The 20,804-nt window shown below is 40.1% G+C and overlaps 1 protein-coding gene across 3 annotated transcripts in view; it reads right to left on the reverse strand.

Annotated features, from left to right (window-relative positions):
• The window catches only part of cacna2d2b (calcium voltage-gated channel auxiliary subunit alpha2delta 2b), a 33,329-nt gene that overhangs the window by 11,488 nt on the left and 1,037 nt on the right, over positions 1-20,804 (reverse strand). For 2 of the 3 annotated variants that reach the window (XM_089010137.1, XM_089010136.1), the window contains 17 exons: positions 11,083-11,164; positions 7,720-7,836; positions 7,554-7,613; positions 5,552-5,596; positions 5,087-5,222; positions 4,880-5,011; positions 4,703-4,760; positions 4,580-4,630; positions 3,565-3,664; positions 3,320-3,481; positions 1,970-2,080; positions 1,808-1,886; positions 1,672-1,721; positions 1,433-1,522; positions 689-754; positions 277-351; positions 110-184 (listed from right to left, as the gene is read on the reverse strand). In XM_089010137.1, coding sequence (XP_088866263.1) covers positions 110-184; positions 277-351; positions 689-754; positions 1,433-1,522; positions 1,672-1,721; positions 1,808-1,886; positions 1,970-2,080; positions 3,320-3,481; positions 3,565-3,664; positions 4,580-4,630; positions 4,703-4,760; positions 4,880-5,011; positions 5,087-5,222; positions 5,552-5,596; positions 7,554-7,613; positions 7,720-7,836; positions 11,083-11,164 — 1,489 coding nt within the window. Of the gene's footprint in view, positions 1-109; positions 185-276; positions 352-688; positions 755-1,432; positions 1,523-1,671; positions 1,722-1,807; positions 1,887-1,969; positions 2,081-3,319; positions 3,482-3,564; positions 3,665-4,579; positions 4,631-4,702; positions 4,761-4,879; positions 5,012-5,086; positions 5,223-5,551; positions 5,597-7,553; positions 7,614-7,719; positions 7,837-11,082; positions 11,165-13,069; positions 13,152-20,804 lie in introns of all 3 variants that reach the window. The other variant, XM_089010138.1, reaches the window with a different exon arrangement.

The raw sequence follows: 20,804 nt of genomic DNA on the forward strand, positions 1-20,804 counted from the left end.
GCATTTTAAAGAGCTGTTGAATATTCACTTGTGTGTCTACAAAGTGTTCCTCATCTTACTCAATGCGGGATAAATATATTTAAAAACAAAATCCTGGGCTGTACATTACCTTGGGCAGCAGATTGGGATGAAGCAGAAGATATCCATTCGGATCAATTGCAAAGATGTAACCGTTGGCGCCGAGCTGGTAAGGAAATAAGAATATTAACGCCCAGTGGAAGAAGGGAAAATAAATAAATAGAATGGTAAAATGAAATTGAAATCAACTGGCCATACACTGTACTGTGGTGTCAGGCGCTTGATCTCATCGAGATGCACGTCGACACCCATGACGCCTAAAATCAGCTGGTTCTGAAAGTAAGAGCGAACACACCGTATTCGTTGTAATGGCATTAAATTTCACATCAAAAAATCAACTGATTTTCTCTTTGTGGTATAATTGAAGGGCATCTAAAATCGTTCTAACAATAATAAATCAGTTCTGCCTGTCAATCTTTATGTGAGTCTCTGTTATGTGCTGTGTACTATCAAAAAAACATTTTTTAGGGCAAAAATACTTAGATGGGAAGTGTTAATTAGAAATTATGAACATTTATGACAACAATGTTAGTTGACAAAAAGAAGTTTGTTGAATGTATGTGTGTGAGACTATAAAAAATCTAATGTCATTTTGTTCCAATGTTCTTACCTGTAGTTTTCCATCCATTGTGAGATTGAACACTGGCAAAGTCCCAGTTACAACCATCCCGAGTCCCTGCAAAGGCCCACAAAGTTGTTAATATGGGATCCAAAAAATAAAGTTCTGTGCCTTGACAACTTTGTTTAGTTACAGTGGTACCTTATTGAATGGAAAACTCACCTATTTGCTGTTTTATGCTCATGCCTATTCAAATTTTATGCTAAAAAATTCTCCCGCCTCATCTCGAGGTCAAAGAACTAAGTTAAATTAACTAATTCAGTGCCAGACGATGTGCAAAAATGTGTCCACTCCAGTGCCAGGGTTTTTGTCATTTTCACTCAAATGACAGGAGCCGCAGAATATCGAGTTTTCGGACTAAATAAACATTTAATGCAGCATAAGAAACCTTAGATTCTCTTCTTTCATCAGAAAAAAAGAGTGAATTCCTAAGTTATATGGGTCTGGTGTTATCCGAGCTTTTAATGGGGGCGGCTATACAAAAGACAAATGCTGCCCCCTCGTGGGAGGGAAAAACATTGCCAGAGGTCTGATCAGCGCTTTATTGGCATCCCGGAAGAAAAACCAAAACCGGAAGAAATTCGGGAATGGCAGCAAATGAGTTAAGGGGGGGAGTTTCATAAGTCTTTTTCTGATGTAAAATTATTTCACACGTATTAACTTTGTTGATACAGCATTTGTGGGTGTATCTAATAAAGACGACTGAGTCGTGAACGTATTGTGGCGCGGTCTCACCAAAGCATCCTGGTACACGTTGGTCCACTGGACCTGCTTGGCTTCGTCGCCTGCAAGAACCATGGGCCGTCCCAACACATCCAGGTACTCCTGAAAGACCATAACAATTATTTTCCACACGACTGAAGCAGCTTTGGAACACACACACACACACACACACGACTTAGATTGTAGATGTTGGTGTGTGGGCGGTGTACGAGCGTCACATGGTGGAGGGGGGGAATGTCGGGGGGGCCCACCTGCGTGTTAATCCTGATGGCACAGAGGGAACGGATCTCAAAATAGTAACCTGGTGACAGAGCAAGGTATGCCGTGCGCATGAGATGCTGAGTACACGCACAGTGAAGTCAAGAGCAAAACAAGAGTGAGGCTCACCTTTATTTGTGCATGCGATCCACTGCAAGGGAGTGACGTCGTAATTGTGCTGGCCGACTGAAAAGGTGAAAACTCGAACCTTTAGGTGAAGAAAACGTGTTTCCATTTAGATGTTTTGCCCCGACTAGTTGGAGCATGAAACAATGACGAGACGCAGCCGACCGTTTTGTTGGGCCAGTTGTACTGCATGAAGACATCCTGAGCTCGGTCCTCACCTCCATCGGTGAAAAGCATGATGATTTTATTGCAGTTGGCCCGTGGCACGTTTGTTTTCTGAAGGGAAATTGGAGCACAAAAACATATTTAAAACACACTAGTGACCAAAATGTTAGAAAAAGAGGGTCGAATTTGGTGTGTTAAAAATGTAGGGGGTGTGGCAAACTTAGCGGATGTTCGTTGCATCTATCAACAATTAATTTAATAAAAATTTCAGCAAGTCATTTTGTGTTTCACATTTGCTTTTTCATTTTAATTTCAGCTGTCTTAAAGGACAACCGACGTCTCCGGACAAGTTGTGTCCATAATTTGTGAAATGGCTTCAAATGACTTCTACTGAGCGTATTTTACAAAGATTCCACCGCATATAGCTATATTTTACGTTTTAAAACTCGCGCTGAATATTCCTGAAGTCTTGTTTTTGAGTTGGTGACGAGTCCGTACGTGACGTCAGTGAAGAAACGCCCCTGACCGAAAAAAAGGACACATTGTAGCAGTCCTTCCATCACATAAATGCATTTTGCTGTGCTTGTTTGGTCTGAAAACGTTGTGTTGCACCAAAAAGAGCCAGAAGAGGGCGACCAAGCTCCGTATAAGGAATTTATCAGCCTGTGGAAACGGGCTGATTGATTCCTCACAGGAGGTTGGTCGCCATTTTCTGCCTCTTTTTTAGTGATAGATTTCTCCCCAATGTTGCCTCAAAATGGCATGCAATAAATACTTTAATCGATTGCAAACATGTATGCTTTCCTCTTCAGAACTATTTGAATCATATTCATAACTGGACGTGTAACAAGAAAGCATATTTTCCGAATCTGAAGCCATTGTTTTGATTCTAGCGTGACGTCACGAAGAAGGGGGCGGGACCGAATAAATTTGTGAAAGGCAGGGATTAAGTTAAAGGTTTTCTGATTCTGATTCATTCAACTTATTTTTTTTAGAAAATCGTCATTTTAGAGAATTGGGGGATACTCCAGTCAATTACTCACATACAAATTTTCTGTTCCTATTTGAGCCTCTAGATGGCAGCATTTAGCACACGCAGGTAACAGCGCTACTGCCCACAATGTATTAATTCTACATGGGGGTTATACGTTATTAGTTTTATGACGTCCACTGCGGGCCGGATAAAAATTGACCACGGGCCACATTTAGGCCCCGGGCCAGACTAGTTAAAAGACATAAAGTAAACACAACAATTCTTAATATTTTGTTTGTGCTTTTGATACGAGATGGAAAAAAAAATCATCTATATGTGACTATGCAAAATGACAGATGGCAAAGAGATTCACTTGCATTCAGCAGCTGATTAAAGGCGAAATGAAATCCCGACTTGTAGTCCGTGGTGCCTTTGGCCTGCATCTGTTGCACTGCCTCTTTAAAGATTTTCTTATTGCGCACGTTGGCCTGGACCAGATGTTTGAAACAAGGAACCACTGCCTCTGCCTTCTCACTGAACTAAAGCCAAAACATCATAGTTAACAGAAATTGTGAAACGCTGACAAAGCCTGGAATGAGGACAATAATGAAAAGACACCAACCCGTGCCACGTTGACGTAGTCATCATCGGACAGAGTGTCCAGCATTTCCATCACAGACGCCTTGATCAGCTTAAGTGTGAGTCCACTGACACTGCCGCTCCTGGAATAGAAATACCCATGATTAAAAAAATCACATGACTAAATATAGACCCAGTGTGCCGGAAAAAGAAATTATGAAGCAAAATAGAATTAACCCATTCACTGCCAGACACTATGCAAAAATGAGTCGACTCCAGTGCCAGGGTTTTTGTCATTTTCACTCAAACTGACTGAGTGTTAAGACTACATAAACATTCAAAAAAAAAAAAAAACCCAAACAAATTGGGGAATGGTGCTTTAGTCATGCTTTTCAATTCCAGAATAAATTATCAAATGGCAGTGAATGAGTTAACATAAAACAAAAAGACTTTCATGATTTTTGCCTCAAAGTCCATAAGATAAAGTACGGGGGTGAATGGCATTTCCATTGATTTAATTGGTGATCATTTGGATTCCAGCGTGGTGAACAAATTGAATTTGTATCCTTAAGGTTTGTACCTTGAGATACAAGTTGGTACCTAGAGATACAAATTGGTAACTTCCATCCATCCATCCATCCATCAATTTTCTGTTCAGCTTATTCCTTATTAGGGTGGCGGAGGGTGCTGGAGCCTATCCCAGCAGTCTTCGGGCACTAGGCAGGACACACCCTAAATTGGTTGCCAGCCAAAAGCATGGCACACAGACACAAAAAACAACTATCCAGGCTCACACTCACACCTCGGAACATTTTGGAGCGTTCAATCAGCTTGCCATGCATGTTTTTGGAATGTGTGAGTAAACCGGAGGACCCGAAGAAAACCCACGCGGGCCCGGGGAGTACATGCAAACTCCACACAGGGAGGCCGGACCGGGTCACGACCTCTGCACTGTGATACCGGCTTGCTAATCACTCGACTAACAGGCTGCCCTAAATTGGTACCTTGTGATACAAATTCAATTTGTTCACCAAATTAGAAGCGTAAGCATAACTTACACATCAACAAGAATGACCATGTCTTTGGGGGAGGAAGCACCTTGAATGTACCTGTGGCAGAAGAAAAGAAAGCATAAACCTCCACACGGGCGCTGAATGTATAGAACGTCTGAGTTGAATTACCAGGGTCTCCTCCTGACGTCATACAGGTCAATTTTATCTGGGGCTTTCCATGGACTGGCTGCATCCCCCCCCCCAAAATAAAAATAAAAATAAGTAAATAAATAAAACCAGAAGTATGATTGACTGGCTTCATTCCAAACATGTGACATGACAGCAGTTCACTGTCAGTAAATCTACCCGGATAGTAGCGCGTCACCCCCGTGGCACTGCCAAACGCTTGCCAGAGTAGTGATGGATCCTCCCGACTGTTCTCCATAAAGACTTTTTCCAGCGCTTGCGTCCAGTTGAGCTCGTTGAGAATGACCGGCGCTGATGGGAAAAAGACACAGTTTGGGAATACAACGGCTACAAAATACAATCTTCCGGGGTGTGAACTTCACTTGCCTCCTTTATAAATGTCTGTGGGAATCTGAACAGCCGTGTAAGAGTAGTTGACGTTGTTTTTGAAGTTGGGGTCGTATACGAACTCCAATTTGATATGGGAAGGGTTATCCAATTCGTTCTCTCCATCCAGGGAATACTATGATGAAATAAACAACAACAACATGTATCGAAAGCCGCATAATGGACAGTAACTGTCTCATATTCAAACTATGCAATGGTTTACACTTTTTGTATTATTATGTTCAGTTCTATTTAACTTTTAAATTCAATACCCATGGACATATCCTATTGGACGTTGTATTATTAAAAAAATACTTTAATTTAGAGGAGGAATTCTACACGAAATTATTTTATCAGTGTGACTAGATAATAGCAAAATATTTAAATGATCTGTTCAAGAAAAAAAAGGTGACTTTCAGGCCTACCTTGTGCCTCTAATTTTTCAAATTAGAGGTAGTTACTCACATGATCCAGCTCTGCCTTAGAGTCGTAGTAGGCCATGTCCAGCTCCTAAGAATACATATGAAGGGCATTTAAAACAATGAATGGTTTAAAAAACAAGTAAACATATTAAGGATGCACCAATGCGTATGTGGAATTGTCGCGGCTTGGAATCGAAGCGGATTTACGTGGGACAGGAGATGTGAGACAATCTCTTTTCGTCAATGGATGCTACAGCTTCGTGTTTGCTTTCAACATTTAGCGTGTAGCAGACGTGCATGCACATTTCACCATGACATCCCTGATTCACTGGTGAAAAGGACACTTTGATCCTCTCCTCTTTCATCTAGAACTGCTTCATGCAACAAAGATGGTTCAGAAAGTGCTTAAGATTGAACGACTGTCTGTGTCTCTTGTGTTGGGTTACATTATTTGTTATTTAGTTTTTTGTTTGTTGTTTGACTTCAAGATGGCACCTTTAGAGCAGCTCCTGTACTTTGTTTTTCTACTTCTTCCTTTCCTTTCCTCTTACTTTGATCACTTTGCTGCTGTGTAATGTAAATTTCTCCACTGCGAGACTAATAAAGGCTAATCCAATTCAATGTTAGAACTACTTGCATCATTGCTACATTTAAATAAACAGACAACAATAAGTCATTGTGAGCAGTGACAAAACACTTTAGGAGCAAGTATTTCAAGTCCAAGTATTTGCTGCTTTTTACCACACATGAATCAGTCTCAGGCAGAACGTTACCATCTGTTCATGTCATTTTTTTCCCCAAACCCTAACATCCTTCAGAATAAGTATAGCATCTTCACTCAGTCGGATATGTTTCTATTTTCGCATCACATTTGAGCTCTGAAGAGTTTTTTTTTTTTGTTGCTGTTGTTGTTCGGAGCCTTTTAGCGGCAGCAATGCTTGAAACATTCGAGAGTGTCAGTCATAAATAAAAGATACTGAACACGATTAGATTTGGTAAAAATGATCTGAGTTTGTCAAAGATTCCGGAATGAAAAATAATCACAAGCAACAGTAGTCGATGTAGTAAAGGATAATTTCAAGTCAAGGAAGCAAGATTTGTCGTTCTCCTTTTATGTCTGATTCAATGTTTGACATCTTTCATTGTGAAATATATTTAAAGGACAACCGACATCACTTTTTTGTTTCCTAACTGACATCAGAAAAACGTTTTATAGCATCTAAAGCACCCAAAACATGCAGTATGATATTTTTAGTCAAATGCAAAACACCAATAAAAATGACTTCAAGTGTTCAAAATCTGCAAAAATTTGAAACCGGAAGTGGCCAGTTTCAGAAGGTCCCGCCCCCTTGTCCGTGGTGTCACGCCAAGATGTCTTGCCTTACTCGAGAATCAAAACGATGCCGTCAGATTCGGAGAATATGCTTTCTTGTTACTCATCCAGTTATGAATATTAATATGATACATGTATGAAAGCATACATGTTTGCAGTCGATTAAAGAAGTCCTTCCGTCTCATTTTGAGGCATCTGGACTGCAATGTAGCGTACCAGGAAAGAGGCAGAAAATGGCGACAAAGCTCCGTGTATGGAATTAATCAGCCCGTTTCCACAGGCTGATTAATTCCTTACACGGAGTTTTGTCGCCCTCTTCTGCCTCTTTTTGGTGCAACACGAAGTTCAGTTTCAGACCAAACAAGTACAGCAAAATGCATTGACGTGATGGAAGGACTGCTACAATGTGTCCTTTTTTTCGGTTAGGGGCGTTCCTTCAGTGACGTAACGTGAGGACTTGTCACCAACTCAAAAACAAGACTTCCGGAATATTCAGCGCGAGTCTTAAAACGTAAAATATAGCTACATGCGGTGGAATCTTTGTAAAATACGCTCAGTAGAAGTCATTTGAAGCCATTTTACAAATTATGGCCACAACTTGTCCGGAGACGTCGGTTGTCCCTTAAAGGTAATGTGAGGAAAATCTCACGACATATTTCGGATAGCTAAGTATGTTTTTAAGCGGTACTTATAGAAAGTGCATGAAATTGACCTTGATGCTATCCTGCCAAGGATGCTCTAGCTGGAGCCGTTCAGCCTCAGTAGCGAGCCTCTGTTGGAAAAAACACAGAAATGAAGATAGTGGATATTTAATCATGTGATCGGATTACGGGATTGCATGAGAATGTTAATTATGAAGTAAAAAAATTAACACTTACTTCGAGAGCTTTGCGCTTCTTGGCTAGAAGTTTCTCAATATCGGAAGCCACCTTCTCCACGATCTTTCGAGGTTGATTTTTCACCAAATTAAAGTGTCTCCTTTCTTCATTGTATATCTGTGGAGCATTTTCCCAAGAGCAGATTACACAGCAGACTCTTTTATTTAAAAATCCATCATCTTTAATATTGAAGCTTGAGGATTTACATCACAAAGTCTTTTTATATTTTAAATTCAGAAGGCACAGAAGGGGTGGGGGGAAGGTTGCTGCTTTTCACATCTCTTCGCACATGTTCTTTGAAGCGGTTGTCACGAGGGAATAGCATTACTGTGCGATTCTATTTCGAATCCTTACTCAGATATTAGGTACAACCACGTAACTCTTGGTATCCAACAGTGGTACGCCAACTTGGTATTTATAACAATGTGAATGTTCAGAGCTACGTGGCTTGCGTTTAAAAGTATCACAAAGGCACATTTGATAACATTTTCCCATCAGTTCCGTTGACATGAAAATACTCTGTGTGCATTTTACATTATTTATGAGCAAAGGACAACCAACGTCACTTTTTTGTTTTTTAACTGATGCAAATGCAAAACACCAATAAAAATGACTTGTGTCCGAAATCAGCAAAAAAAATGAGCTGTGAATTGGGTAGTTCGTGACGTCACGCCAAGACGTCTTGCATTGCTAGTGAATCAAAACAATGGCCTCAGATTCGGATAATATGCTTTCTTGTTCCACATCCAGTGATGAATATGATTCAACTAGTTCTGAAGAGGAAAGCATACATGTTTGCAATCGATTAAAGAATTTATTTGTGGCATTTTGAGGCAACATTGGGGGAGAATCTCTCACCCAAAAAAAGAGGCACAAAATGGCGACATCCTGTGGCCACCTCCGTTTACACAGGCTGATAAATTCCTTATATGGCGCTTGGACGCCCTCTTCTGGCCATCTGGCGGCTTTTGGGTGCAACACGAGGCTCGAACCTTTTGTGCCTTCAACTGTCCGTTGAAGTCAGATTTTGTCCATTTTTTGTGGCGGCCCCCAACCAAACCGTGATGGAAAAACACGTACTTTACACCCTTTACTTCTCCCCCGCCCCTCAAAAAAATAGGATTTAAGATGGCCAGTGAGGAAAAACAATTTCCCACCCTGAGTCTTAGGCCTCATTTGTCATGAAAAAGGTGGTGGGCAAAGTGCGGAGGGTAAAGTAGCATTTTCCGTGCGCTTGTCTTGATTCTTGCAGTGGGTAGGTTGGTGCCAATTATTTTTTTTTTCTGTCTTTCTAACTGTCCGTTGAAGTCAGATTTTGTCCATTTTTGTGGCGGCCCCCAACCAAACCGTGATGGAAAAACACATACTTTATACCCTTTACTTCTTTTTCCCAAAAGAAAAGATTGAAGATGGCCACTGAGAAAAACAATTTCCCACCCTGAGTCTTGGGCCTCATTTGTCATTGGCTGTCACGAAAGAAAGGAATTTTGCACAGCAGTGATGTTGTTTCATAACATCTTTTCCTCATCATTGTCTGCAGCAGCCTGAGCACGAAGGAATTATTGCGGATGGAATGACCATGTGCAGCTTGCATCCAGGCTTTGGTGCAGGCTGACCATCTGCTCATTGTGACACAAAACAGAGAGGACATGTGCCCACGCTCCCACACTTCTTCCCCGAACATGCCTCTCTTTGCCCCCACTCACATGATCTGCGCTCCACCTTGCCAGGAATGCAGACCGACTGACACTGACGTTTCAATGAAGTATCATGATAATTTAAGATGACTTTTGAAAGCAAATGAAGGGCTTAGTCGAGTGAGGAAATGGACCTCCGCATGAGACGAACAATCAGTGGCGATCAAGGATTAGATCAGCGTTTATTTTGCTTCTTCTTGAGCGTTTTTGTTTTTTCTCGTTGCGACGCCTCCGGAGAAGCAGCGAGGGAACAGAGGAAACATATGAAATGGTAATCAGGCTGAATTTCAGCCTGATACTCCCTTTGCGATCAAAGTCAGCAAATGCCAGATGACTGGATTTTCTCCAAAACAAGGGTGGAAGAAATATGGCCCGTGAAACATGCAGACAATGCATTGATTTTTTGTTCCTTTTTATATTGTAAAACTCATTCGTTGCTATTCCCAAATTTATTTTCTTACGGATGGGTGCCGATAAAGCGCTAGTCAGACCTCTGGCAATGTTTTTTCCTTCTAGAAAGGGGCAGCATTTGCTATTTGTCCATGTTAGCACTTTGTTACAGTTTCAGCTGTTGTTAAAGCGCTATATGAATCAATATGTATATATTGTATTGTATTTTGTACAGCTGCCCCCATTTCAAGCTCAGATAACGCCATAACGATATAACTTTGGAATTATCTTTTTTTTTCTGATGAAAGAAGAGAGTCTAAAGTTTGAATTGAATGTTTATATAATCCTAAAACTCAATATTTTGTAGGTCCTGCAATTTGAGTGAAAATGACAAAAACCCTGGCACTGGAGTGGACACATTTTTGCACATCGTCTGGCAGTTAATGAGTTAATTTATTTTATCCAATCATTTTAAACAATATTATGTTCCATTTATTTTCTGAAATAATTGGTTGGTAAACCATAATTACATCATCTAAAAATAAGAATAATAAAGCGCATGGATTCATTTATAATACGGGGGACTGGGTAAATAAAATAATGAATACAAAATAAATGAATCTAACTTTTTTTCATCACTAATTTATGTTATGATAAAATGTTATGGAGCGGCTCAATTTTGTTTTTTTGTTTTTTGTGCAAGGTATCAATCACACACACACACACACACACACACACACACACACACGCACGCACGCACACGCACACACACACACACACACACACACACACACACACGCACGCACGCACGCACGCACGCACGCACGCACGCACACACACACACACACACACACACACACACACACACACACACACACACACACACACACACACACACATTAATTAAAACCAAAAATGTGATATGTTCTCCAGTATAAAATTTTTAAATGAAACATTTTACGATTTAAATGTGCTTCTTCCCCTTTTCCTTTGTTGGAATGTCGATGCAAAATTGATCAAATATTGCATTTTTAAAACACAAGATGCTTTTTAAGCTTTTCCAACTGATGTTTGTCTGTTCAAGCAAACTGCAACACGTCATTATACAACATTTATCGCTCTGCCCAGAACATCTGAAGGAAAGAGACTAAAGCTGTTTCTGTCATGCGATATGCACCTGTGATCTGCACTTATTTCACATGCGCGTCTTGTGGACTTAATGTATCCTGAATGAGTAAGAGCCAAACCTAAAAAGAAAACAGAGTATGAGACTCACCCCTTTCAACTGCTGAGCTCCACTGATGTGCTGAAAGACTCTGTCAATCTCCTGCTCGATACGCCTCGCCCAGTGCATTATCCTGCAGATAAACATCACAACATTTTAGTTGCTGCTCATAATCAGATTTCAAGAAAGTCGGCTGAACACGCTTGTGATTCTTTTATTGTTATGAGCAGTACACATTCATAACAGTGGGCATCAGCTTGTTTTTCAACATTAGTCTTCTTGTCACGCCTTTTGGTTTGAAAATACCATTTTTGAAGAAGCTGCTCGTTTTGATAACAACAATCGTTAGCGCAATAGTGGCTGTGAGAGAACAACCAGTCTTCTGTATGTGATAATGGAGTGCTGCCAACATCATAAATTTATACAACGGTTTATATAAGGCATCATGATAATTTAAGATGACTTTTGAAAGCAAATGAAGGGCTTAGTCGAGTGAGGAAATGGACCTCCGCATGAGACGAACAATCAGTGGCGATCAAGGATTAGATCAGCGTTTATTTTGCTTCTTCTTGAGCGTTTTTGTTTTTTCTCGTTGCGACGCCTCCGGAGAAGCAGCGAGGGAACAGAGGAAACATATGAAATGGTAATCAGGCTGAATTTCAGCCTGATACTCCCTTTGCGATCAAAGTCAGCAAATGCCAGATGACTGGATTTTCTCCAAAACAAGGGTGGAAGAAATATGGCCCGTGAAACATGCAGACAATGCATTGATTTTTTGTTCCTTTTTATATTGTAAAACTCATTCGTTGCTATTCCCAAATTTATTTTCTTACGGATGGGTGCCGATAAAGCGCTAGTCAGACCTCTGGCAATGTTTTTTCCTTCTAGAAAGGGGCAGCATTTGCTATTTGTCCATGTTAGCACTTTGTTACAGTTTCAGCTGTTGTTAAAGCGCTATATGAATCAATATGTATATATTGTATTGTATTTTGTACAGCTGCCCCCATTTCAAGCTCAGATAACGCCATAACGATATAACTTTGGAATTATCTTTTTTTTTCTGATGAAAGAAGAGAGTCTAAAGTTTGAATTGAATGTTTATATAATCCTAAAACTCAATATTTTGTAGGTCCTGCAATTTGAGTGAAAATGACAAAAACCCTGGCACTGGAGTGGACACATTTTTGCACATCGTCTGGCAGTTAATGAGTTAATTTATTTTATCCAATCATTTTAAACAATATTATGTTCCATTTATTTTCTGAAATAATTGGTTGGTAAACCATAATTACATCATCTAAAAATAAGAATAATAAAGCGCATGGATTCATTTATAATACGGGGGACTGGGTAAATAAAATAATGAATACAAAATAAATGAATCTAACTTTTTTTCATCACTAATTTATGTTATGATAAAATGTTATGGAGCGGCTCAATTTTGTTTTTTTGTTTTTTGTGCAAGGTATCAATCACACACACACACACACACACACACACACACACACACGCACGCACGCACACGCACACACACACACACACACACACACACACACACACGCACGCACGCACGCACGCACGCACGCACGCACGCACACACACACACACACACACACACACACACACACACACACACACACACACACACACACACACACACATTAATTAAAACCAAAAATGTGATATGTTCTCCAGTATAAAATTTTTAAATGAAACATTTTACGATTTAAATGTGCTTCTTCCCCTTTTCCTTTGTTGGAATGTCGATGCAAAATTGATCAAATATTGCATTTTTAAAACACAAGATGCTTTTTAAGCTTTTCCAACTGATGTTTGTCTGTTCAAGCAAACTGCAACACGTCATTATACAACATTTATCGCTCTGCCCAGAACATCTGAAGGAAAGAGACTAAAGCTGTTTCTGTCATGCGATATGCACCTGTGATCTGCACTTATTTCACATGCGCGTCTTGTGGACTTAATGTATCCTGAATGAGTAAGAGCCAAACCTAAAAAGAAAACAGAGTATGAGACTCACCCCTTTCAACTGCTGAGCTCCACTGATGTGCTGAAAGACTCTGTCAATCTCCTGCTCGATACGCCTCGCCCAGTGCATTATCCTGCAGATAAACATCACAACATTTTAGTTGCTGCTCATAATCAGATTTCAAGAAAGTCGGCTGAACACGCTTGTGATTCTTTTATTGTTATGAGCAGTACACATTCATAACAGTGGGCATCAGCTTGTTTTTCAACATTAGTCTTCTTGTCACGCCTTTTGGTTTGAAAATACCATTTTTGAAGAAGCTGCTCGTTTTGATAACAACAATCGTTAGCGCAATAGTGGCTGTGAGAGAACAACCAGTCTTCTGTATGTGATAATGGAGTGCTGCCAACATCATAAATTTATACAACGGTTTATATAAGGCATTATTAAACAAATGAGCATCCAGGGGACATCAGTAGCTCTAAAATTAGAGAAGCTTATCAAAATATCTCTTCATTTGTATGTCAACATAAAATATATAAATACAGTAAAGTCTCGTTATATCGATATCGGATATATCGATAGTCCCGGTTATATCGATACTATTTCTATGCACGCACGGAGAAAATTACATGCAAACAGGGTCGGATATATCGATAGTCCCGGTTATATCGATATTTTTTCGGATTCCCTTGAATATCGATATAACGAGACTTTACTGTACCTGCAAGTGTCAGGAAGTATTTGAAATCCAACTACGGGCGCACGTTGTTCAGTGAAAAGGCTTCTCAACACAAAATATAATTCATTCGCCAAAGGGAAAAGAAAAAAAAACGGGTCGGTCAATCTATCTTCAATGTCTGATTGCTTATTTTTAGAACAAAGTTAAAAAGAAAATAAAAGAAATTCACTGCAGTGATGACAGCTGTTTAAAGGACAACCGACATCACTTTTTTGTTTCCTAACTGACATCAGAAAAACGTTTTATAGCATCTAAAATATGCAAAACACGTAGTATGATATTTTTAGTCAAATGCAAAACACCAATAAAAATAACTTAAAGTGTCCAAAAACTACTTCAAATTGAACCCGGAAGTGGCCAGTTTCAGAAGGTCCCGCCCCCTTGTTCGTGGTGTCACCCGAAGACATCTTGCCTTGCTGGAGAATGAAAACAATGGCTTCAGATTCGGAGAATATGCTTTGTTGTTACTCATCCAGTTATGAATATGATTTAAATATGTCTGATGAGGAAAGCATACATGTTTGAAATAGATTAAAAAATTTATTCCGGTCATTTTGATGCATCTGGAGAGAAATGTAGTGACAAACTCTTTAGTACTCACAGTACCCAAAAAAAGGCAGAAGAGGGCGACAAAGCTCCGTGTAAATTGTCGCCTGGGATGTTTTGTCAGCGAACATCAAATACACCGTAGAAGTATTGGCGCAACACACAACGATTCACCATCGCGTTAGTTATGTGTTTTCCTTCTAATTTTGCCATCAACACGGATGAACACGAAGTTTTCAGACCAAACAAAGTGCATTGAGGTAATGCAAGATATGTCCTTTCTCGGTGAGGGGCGTTCCTTCAGTGACGTAGGGTGAGGACTCGTCACCAACTCAAAAACAAGACTTCCGGAATATTCAGCGCGAGTCTTAAAACGTAAAATATAGCTATATGCGGTGGAATCTTTGTAAAATACACTCAGTAGAAGTCATTTGAAGCCATTTTACAAATTATGGACACAACTTGTCCGCAGATGTCGGTTGTCCTTTAAATGCAAATTGGTCTGAAGATGTCACATTGTTTGCTATGACGCCGAATGTTCTTGAAATCGCTCCGTAGCAGCAAAAAATATATATTTTCCATTCATCAAGTGGAAACAAAAATGGGCACAACAATTCTGTCACCAAGGACTGAATGTCCGTTTTAAATTCATGAAAAGATGAGAAGAAAGCTGGTCAGGGAAGCTGCCAAGTGGCAAACAGCAACACTGAAGGACCGGCGGGGATTTTTGTATGGCTTGTTTTTGCTATTTAGTACATGTCAGAAAAAAAAAAATAAATAAAAATGGCAGTGAAAATATGTCATCTGTTACATTTTTTGCAAAGTAGCTGTAACGGTTTGCACACTGTCATGTGATCCAACGTTAATTGGGACAATTCTTGAAGGTTTCAGAAGTAGAGAGATAATGACCACAATCAATATGGAGGCGGGTGTCACAAATAGAGTGACTCATGTTCATGTCATCATGAATAAACAAAAGACAAGATATTGGTCAGTGCAGCTGCTTCAGCGTTAATGAGGAATAAATAATGATGCTCAGAGTCTGCAGTCGATTTGCAAATATTGATGAACTAATCACTGTCTATTGATTCATTATGTAAGTAAAGCTTTACTCTGGTGTAAATCTTTTTTTTTTTTACCCCATCTTCTTCGATTCTATGTTGGAACAAATAAAGATCCCTTTCTGTCCCTTTAGGGCAGGGGTCTGCAACCTTTATGACTCAAAGAGCCATTTGGACTCATTTCCCACAGAAAAGAAAACACTGGGAGCCACAAAATCCTTTTGACATTTAAAATGAAGACAACACTGCATCGTTTTTTTTACCTTTATGTATGCATAAACAAACTATAGTGTGTTGCATTTATGAATCAATGAACTGTTGCAGAGAAGCGAAATTACATTTCTGCACGCAACAAAAACATTTTAAATTCCGAAAAAAGACGTTGGGTTGAAGATTACTTTCAAATATAATACTCAAAGTCAAAGTAAGCTTTATTGTCAAATATGCTAATATGCATGACATACAGCACAGATGAAATTACTGTGCTCTCGGACCCAGCATGCAAGGCACTTATAATTACTTTAACAAACATAAACATGAAAACGCCAATTTGCCGGGAGAGGGGAGCCGCTGCGTGTTCACGCGCCGCCATCTTGGGAAAAAAATTTTGAAAAAAATAACAAATATGACAACACAAAGTCAGAGAGTCATTCATTCTGTACACTGTGAGACTAATAAAGGCATATCCAATCCAATCCAATCCAATTCTTCAGGACTTGCTGTACCATCTTTGTGATGACATGAAGCAGTTCTAATTGAAAGAGGAGAGGATCAAAGCATCCATGTCAGCAGTGGATCAGGGACGTCATGGTGGAATTTGTACATCTACTACAAGCTAAATGTTGACAGCAAACACGAAGCTGTAGCATCCATTGACGAAAAGACATTGTCTCACATCTCCTGTCCCACATAAATCCGCTTCAATTCCAAGCCGCGACAGTTCCACATACGCATCGGCGCTCTGCGCTGACGCTGCTTTCTTCTTATCGCGGGCTCCTCAAGCCATGCATCCATCCAACCGCAGACTGTCCACCAGCACTGACCTTTCCACTGAACAAAGCGGGGCTGTGTAGATGCTGCCCATTACAGCCGCAAAAAAAAGCACAATGGCCCCAGAGCTATCCAGCGATGGTAGTCAAATGGCTCCGACATTCCTCCCATTCAACCAAACACAGTACTGGCATATTCATGCTGCCGAAAGGCGCAACCGCTCAGCACAGTCTCCTCCTTGATGATTGTCGTGGCCAAAAATGCTGAAAAACAATCTGTATCCGTTCCACGTGACGCACAACAACATAAAGTGACAAAAGAAAACAAAATAAGACAAAAACAACTAAAAAAAGCAAGGCTCGTGAGAGCACTTGCTGATGGCTGCCTACTCGGGCGCCATCTTGGGGAAAAAAAAAAATGTCTATTTGAAAAAAAAAAGAACATTTGCAAAATGGCAAATACAATATTTATCACCTGGTTAATGTGATTTCTGGTCCTGCACATCAGGGCTCTATGATCATCCACTTCATAAAATGATTTTTGCTCTGATCGGCCTTCCGCATCAGTTCCGAAACGGCTCTTTTTCACTCGGATATTTTTGAGCAAAGGCTGTGTGTTTGTTCTGGAAATGTCTTGCGACATTTGACTTTTTGTTGTTTGCTAACATCTCATTACATATTAAGCATACCGGTAAACCCGTCTCGTCAGCAGTGAAGGCGAACGAATCTGCCCACGTATCATTAAACGTTCTGTTTTCTTTTTCTTTTTTTAGATTTATCCATAGTTGGCCTACCTGGGGGTTGAAAAATTCAAGAAATTGTGCCCAATTTGGCGGTTGTGACCGGATATACGTCCACTGTCGATGGTTGTGACGTATATTATGAACGACAAAAAAATTGAATACGTTTTATTTTGTATTATTTATAATCACCATAATCTTCAAATTTAGAATTACATTTTACGAACTAAAATAATATACATTAAATTAAATACTCATTATTTATTTTCTAAAGCCGCAGGGAGCCGCAGCAGGGGGGTGAAAGAGCCACATGCGGCTCCTGAGCCGCGAGTTCCCGACCCCTGCTTTAGGGTGTGTAATTTTTCACTTTGGCTATTTATTGGACCTCAGCGCAACGATTTGTACCAGTTTTGCCAATGTGCACGTGTGGCTCCAAGCTGTAAATGTGTCACGCTACAACAGAAGACTCAGCAAATCCTAACACAGCCATATTGTTTAGGTTTGTATGAGTCAATCCACAAAATACATACAAAGCACTGGACAGATCTCTGGCAATGTTTTCCCTCCCACAAGGGGGCAGCATTTCCTTTTTTTTCCCCATGTTAGCGCTTTGTTACAGCTTCAGCTGTTGTTAAATTGCTATATAAACCAATATACAGTAAAGTCTCGTTATATCGATATCGGTTATATCGATAGTACTGCTTATTACATTACTATTTCTATGGACGCAAGGAGACAATTTACATGCCGCAGGATTGGATATTTCGATAGTCCGGTTATATCAATATTTTTTCCGACTCCCGAGACTTTACTGTATATGTATTGCATTGTAATTTGAACAGCCACCCTCATTTCAAGCTCATATAACCCCAGACCGATATAATTTAGGAATTAACTTTTTTTCTGATTCAAAGAAGAGAGTCTAAGGTATCTTACGATGAGTTGAATGTTTATGCTGTCCTAAAACTCAATATTCTGTGGGTCCCTTTGAGTGAAAATGACAAAAACCCTGGTACTGGAGAGGACACCTTTATGCACATCGTCTGGCAGTGATTGAGTTTTAATTGGAAATTGATACTGCCCTTTTACACGCCCACTGCTTCATCGCTCTAACAAGAAAGGAGAGATCGGGGCCTACATGGCCCTCAAAGCTATTTCCAAGCACTCAGCACAAATATCATTGCTTGTGAAGAAGGGGAGGAACATGGAAAGCATCTCTTTGAAATAATTCAATTGATCATGTAATCAACACACTCACACACCGCGGGCTCCAAAGCTAGAATTACAAACACGCCACTGACCTCTCTCTCTGACTGAGAGAGGTCAGGAGATGAGTAGACCATCTGGCTTTTCTCCTTCAGAAGAGCCTGATTGCAGACTGCTTGAGAGTGGGGAGGGGACCAGGGGGGCATTAATGCTCAAGTTGAGGGCCAGCTGGGCAAGACCAGCGAGGTAAAAGGTTACAAGTTCAAAGCACTGCATAGACGTCGTGAACAAAACAAAATACTCACGCTTGAGTTGCTCCTGCTTATATCCTGTAGCGACACATATTTTCCAAGGTCACAGTTAAGACCCTTTCAAGTACTTTTAAAAGCCATTGTCATGCTCTTGCCGCACCGGGATGTAGTCTGCCCTTTGCCTTAAATCAGCTGGGATAGGCTGCAGCTCATCGGATGCCAGGCACGTTCAGGGGCTTCACTTTTCTAAGTGCATGTACAATTATCGACAGAAGGGGGCGCCATAAAGAATCTCGCCGAGGACGCCCTATTGGATCTGACTAAAATGCACTTTTCGTCGACTAAACTTATCTCTACATCTAAAATAGATGTACGGACATGATTGACACAAAGACTAGACTAAAGCTAAAATGCACATGACCGGGAATTCTGTTGACCTGCTGCACCCCCCCCCCCAACACACTTGACAACCTGGCCCCACAAAATACACCATGCTCCTCTAAAAAAACTTCATTTTCTGACTTCAGCGACATCAATCTTGACGGATCATAAAGTATGTGCATGCTGAGTTAAAAAAAAAGTTTTTCAAAAATCACTTTAGAAAAACTCGGAGACCACCTGACAAACGAATCTGTGTAATTTGTATTTAGCTACCTGGCAATAGATTTTCTTTAAATATTTTGATTCAGTTTGATGACACTGTATACAGTCATCCCCTGTTTATCGTGGTCAATGGGGACCCGAACCCCCCACGATTGGTAAAAAAATGGGACGTAGGGACGCCCCCCTCCTCTCTCTCTCTATTTTAATTATGACTAAAGTTTAGCATTGTTAGTAGTGTTGAAATAATGCATAACCATACTGAGGGCCCATTAAGTCATTATTGTTCAATTACATATAAATATATAGGTGTTCAATAATTCAAAGCAGCTTTTTCACGTAATTAATTGACTGCCAAAGGGCAAAATAAATCTAATTCAGAACAAACGTCTGTCTTCACATTGCTTGTATTCATGAATTTTCTATCACAAGAAGTCGCTACGGTGTTCATGAATATAGATTTGGTGCCAGCAATCCTGCTGCCCGATTCCCTATATGAGTGAAATATTGTGGTGCAGAGGCTGCGATCTCTCTAACCATGCAGAATCAGCACAACCGGAGCGTGGAAATGAGCCTGCAGAACCTCGCTATGTTAAAAGTATTGGATAGACATTTTGACTATGAACTGCATAAGCGAGATAGAAAATGAATGTGTGCATGGATTTTAACCCCTCAAAGCGCATTTTACATTCAACATACATCTCTAACGTATGTCATGCAATTAGCATATTTGACAATAAAGCTGACTTTGACTTTACCAATGATTGATCTGAAATCAATATGATCGACCCAAAAACACTCTTAAACCAGCTGTGTCATAAGGAACCAAAATTGGGTGTAATAGCTATCATACAGTTGGGTCCAAAAGGGATTGAACCAGGGCAGGGTTGTTGATACCCACACCATGGACTACTATTTGATATACATGCAAATTTAAATGATACTACCATCACCAATTAAAGGGGAAGTCAATCCAAAAATTGACTTTACAATAAAACCCATTGAAAATGGGTGGGTAATGTTATGCATCTTTACTAGCCTAAACATGGCATTCTGGATAAAATTGTGCTTGTGGAACATGATTTAAGCAGTAAAATCTAGCCATTTTCTGAAGCTGAGTCATGATGTGTTGTTACCCAAGGCTTGAGCAACCGTGATGTCTTTTTCAGTCGACATCAAGTGGTTTGAGATTGTTAAAATGGGTGGATTTTGCTGCATAGCTCATATTTCACAAGCACACAATATTAATCAGAATACTATGCTTAGACGAGTGGAAGCACATAGAACACCGTTGTCAAAGTCAAGGCTCAAATCTGGCCCACCACATCATATTATTCGGCCCAAGAAAGCAAATCAAGCATGTCACGTGCCATGATGCTTGCTAATGTTTGAACTAAAATTTCAAATTGTTGTATGTAAACCACGATAACAGTCATTATTCTTTACTTTAGATTTGAGAACCAGTCATTCATTATTTTTTTGTGCGTTCTGTATGTAATGTGTGGAGGAGATTAAACAAATTCATAACTGTCCCCGAGAGGAAACCGTAATTACAGTGTGACCCATGGCAAAAAAAAAAAATAGTGTGACACCCCTGACAGAATTATTTTGGAATTGACCTCCCCTTTCAATGGCCACCACAGCAAGTCAC

Source organism: Hippocampus bargibanti, linkage group LG12 (genome assembly GCF_051943395.1).
Source record: "Hippocampus bargibanti isolate YZ-2025 linkage group LG12, ASM5194339v1, whole genome shotgun sequence".
Taxonomy (NCBI): Eukaryota; Metazoa; Chordata; class Actinopteri; order Syngnathiformes; family Syngnathidae; genus Hippocampus; species Hippocampus bargibanti.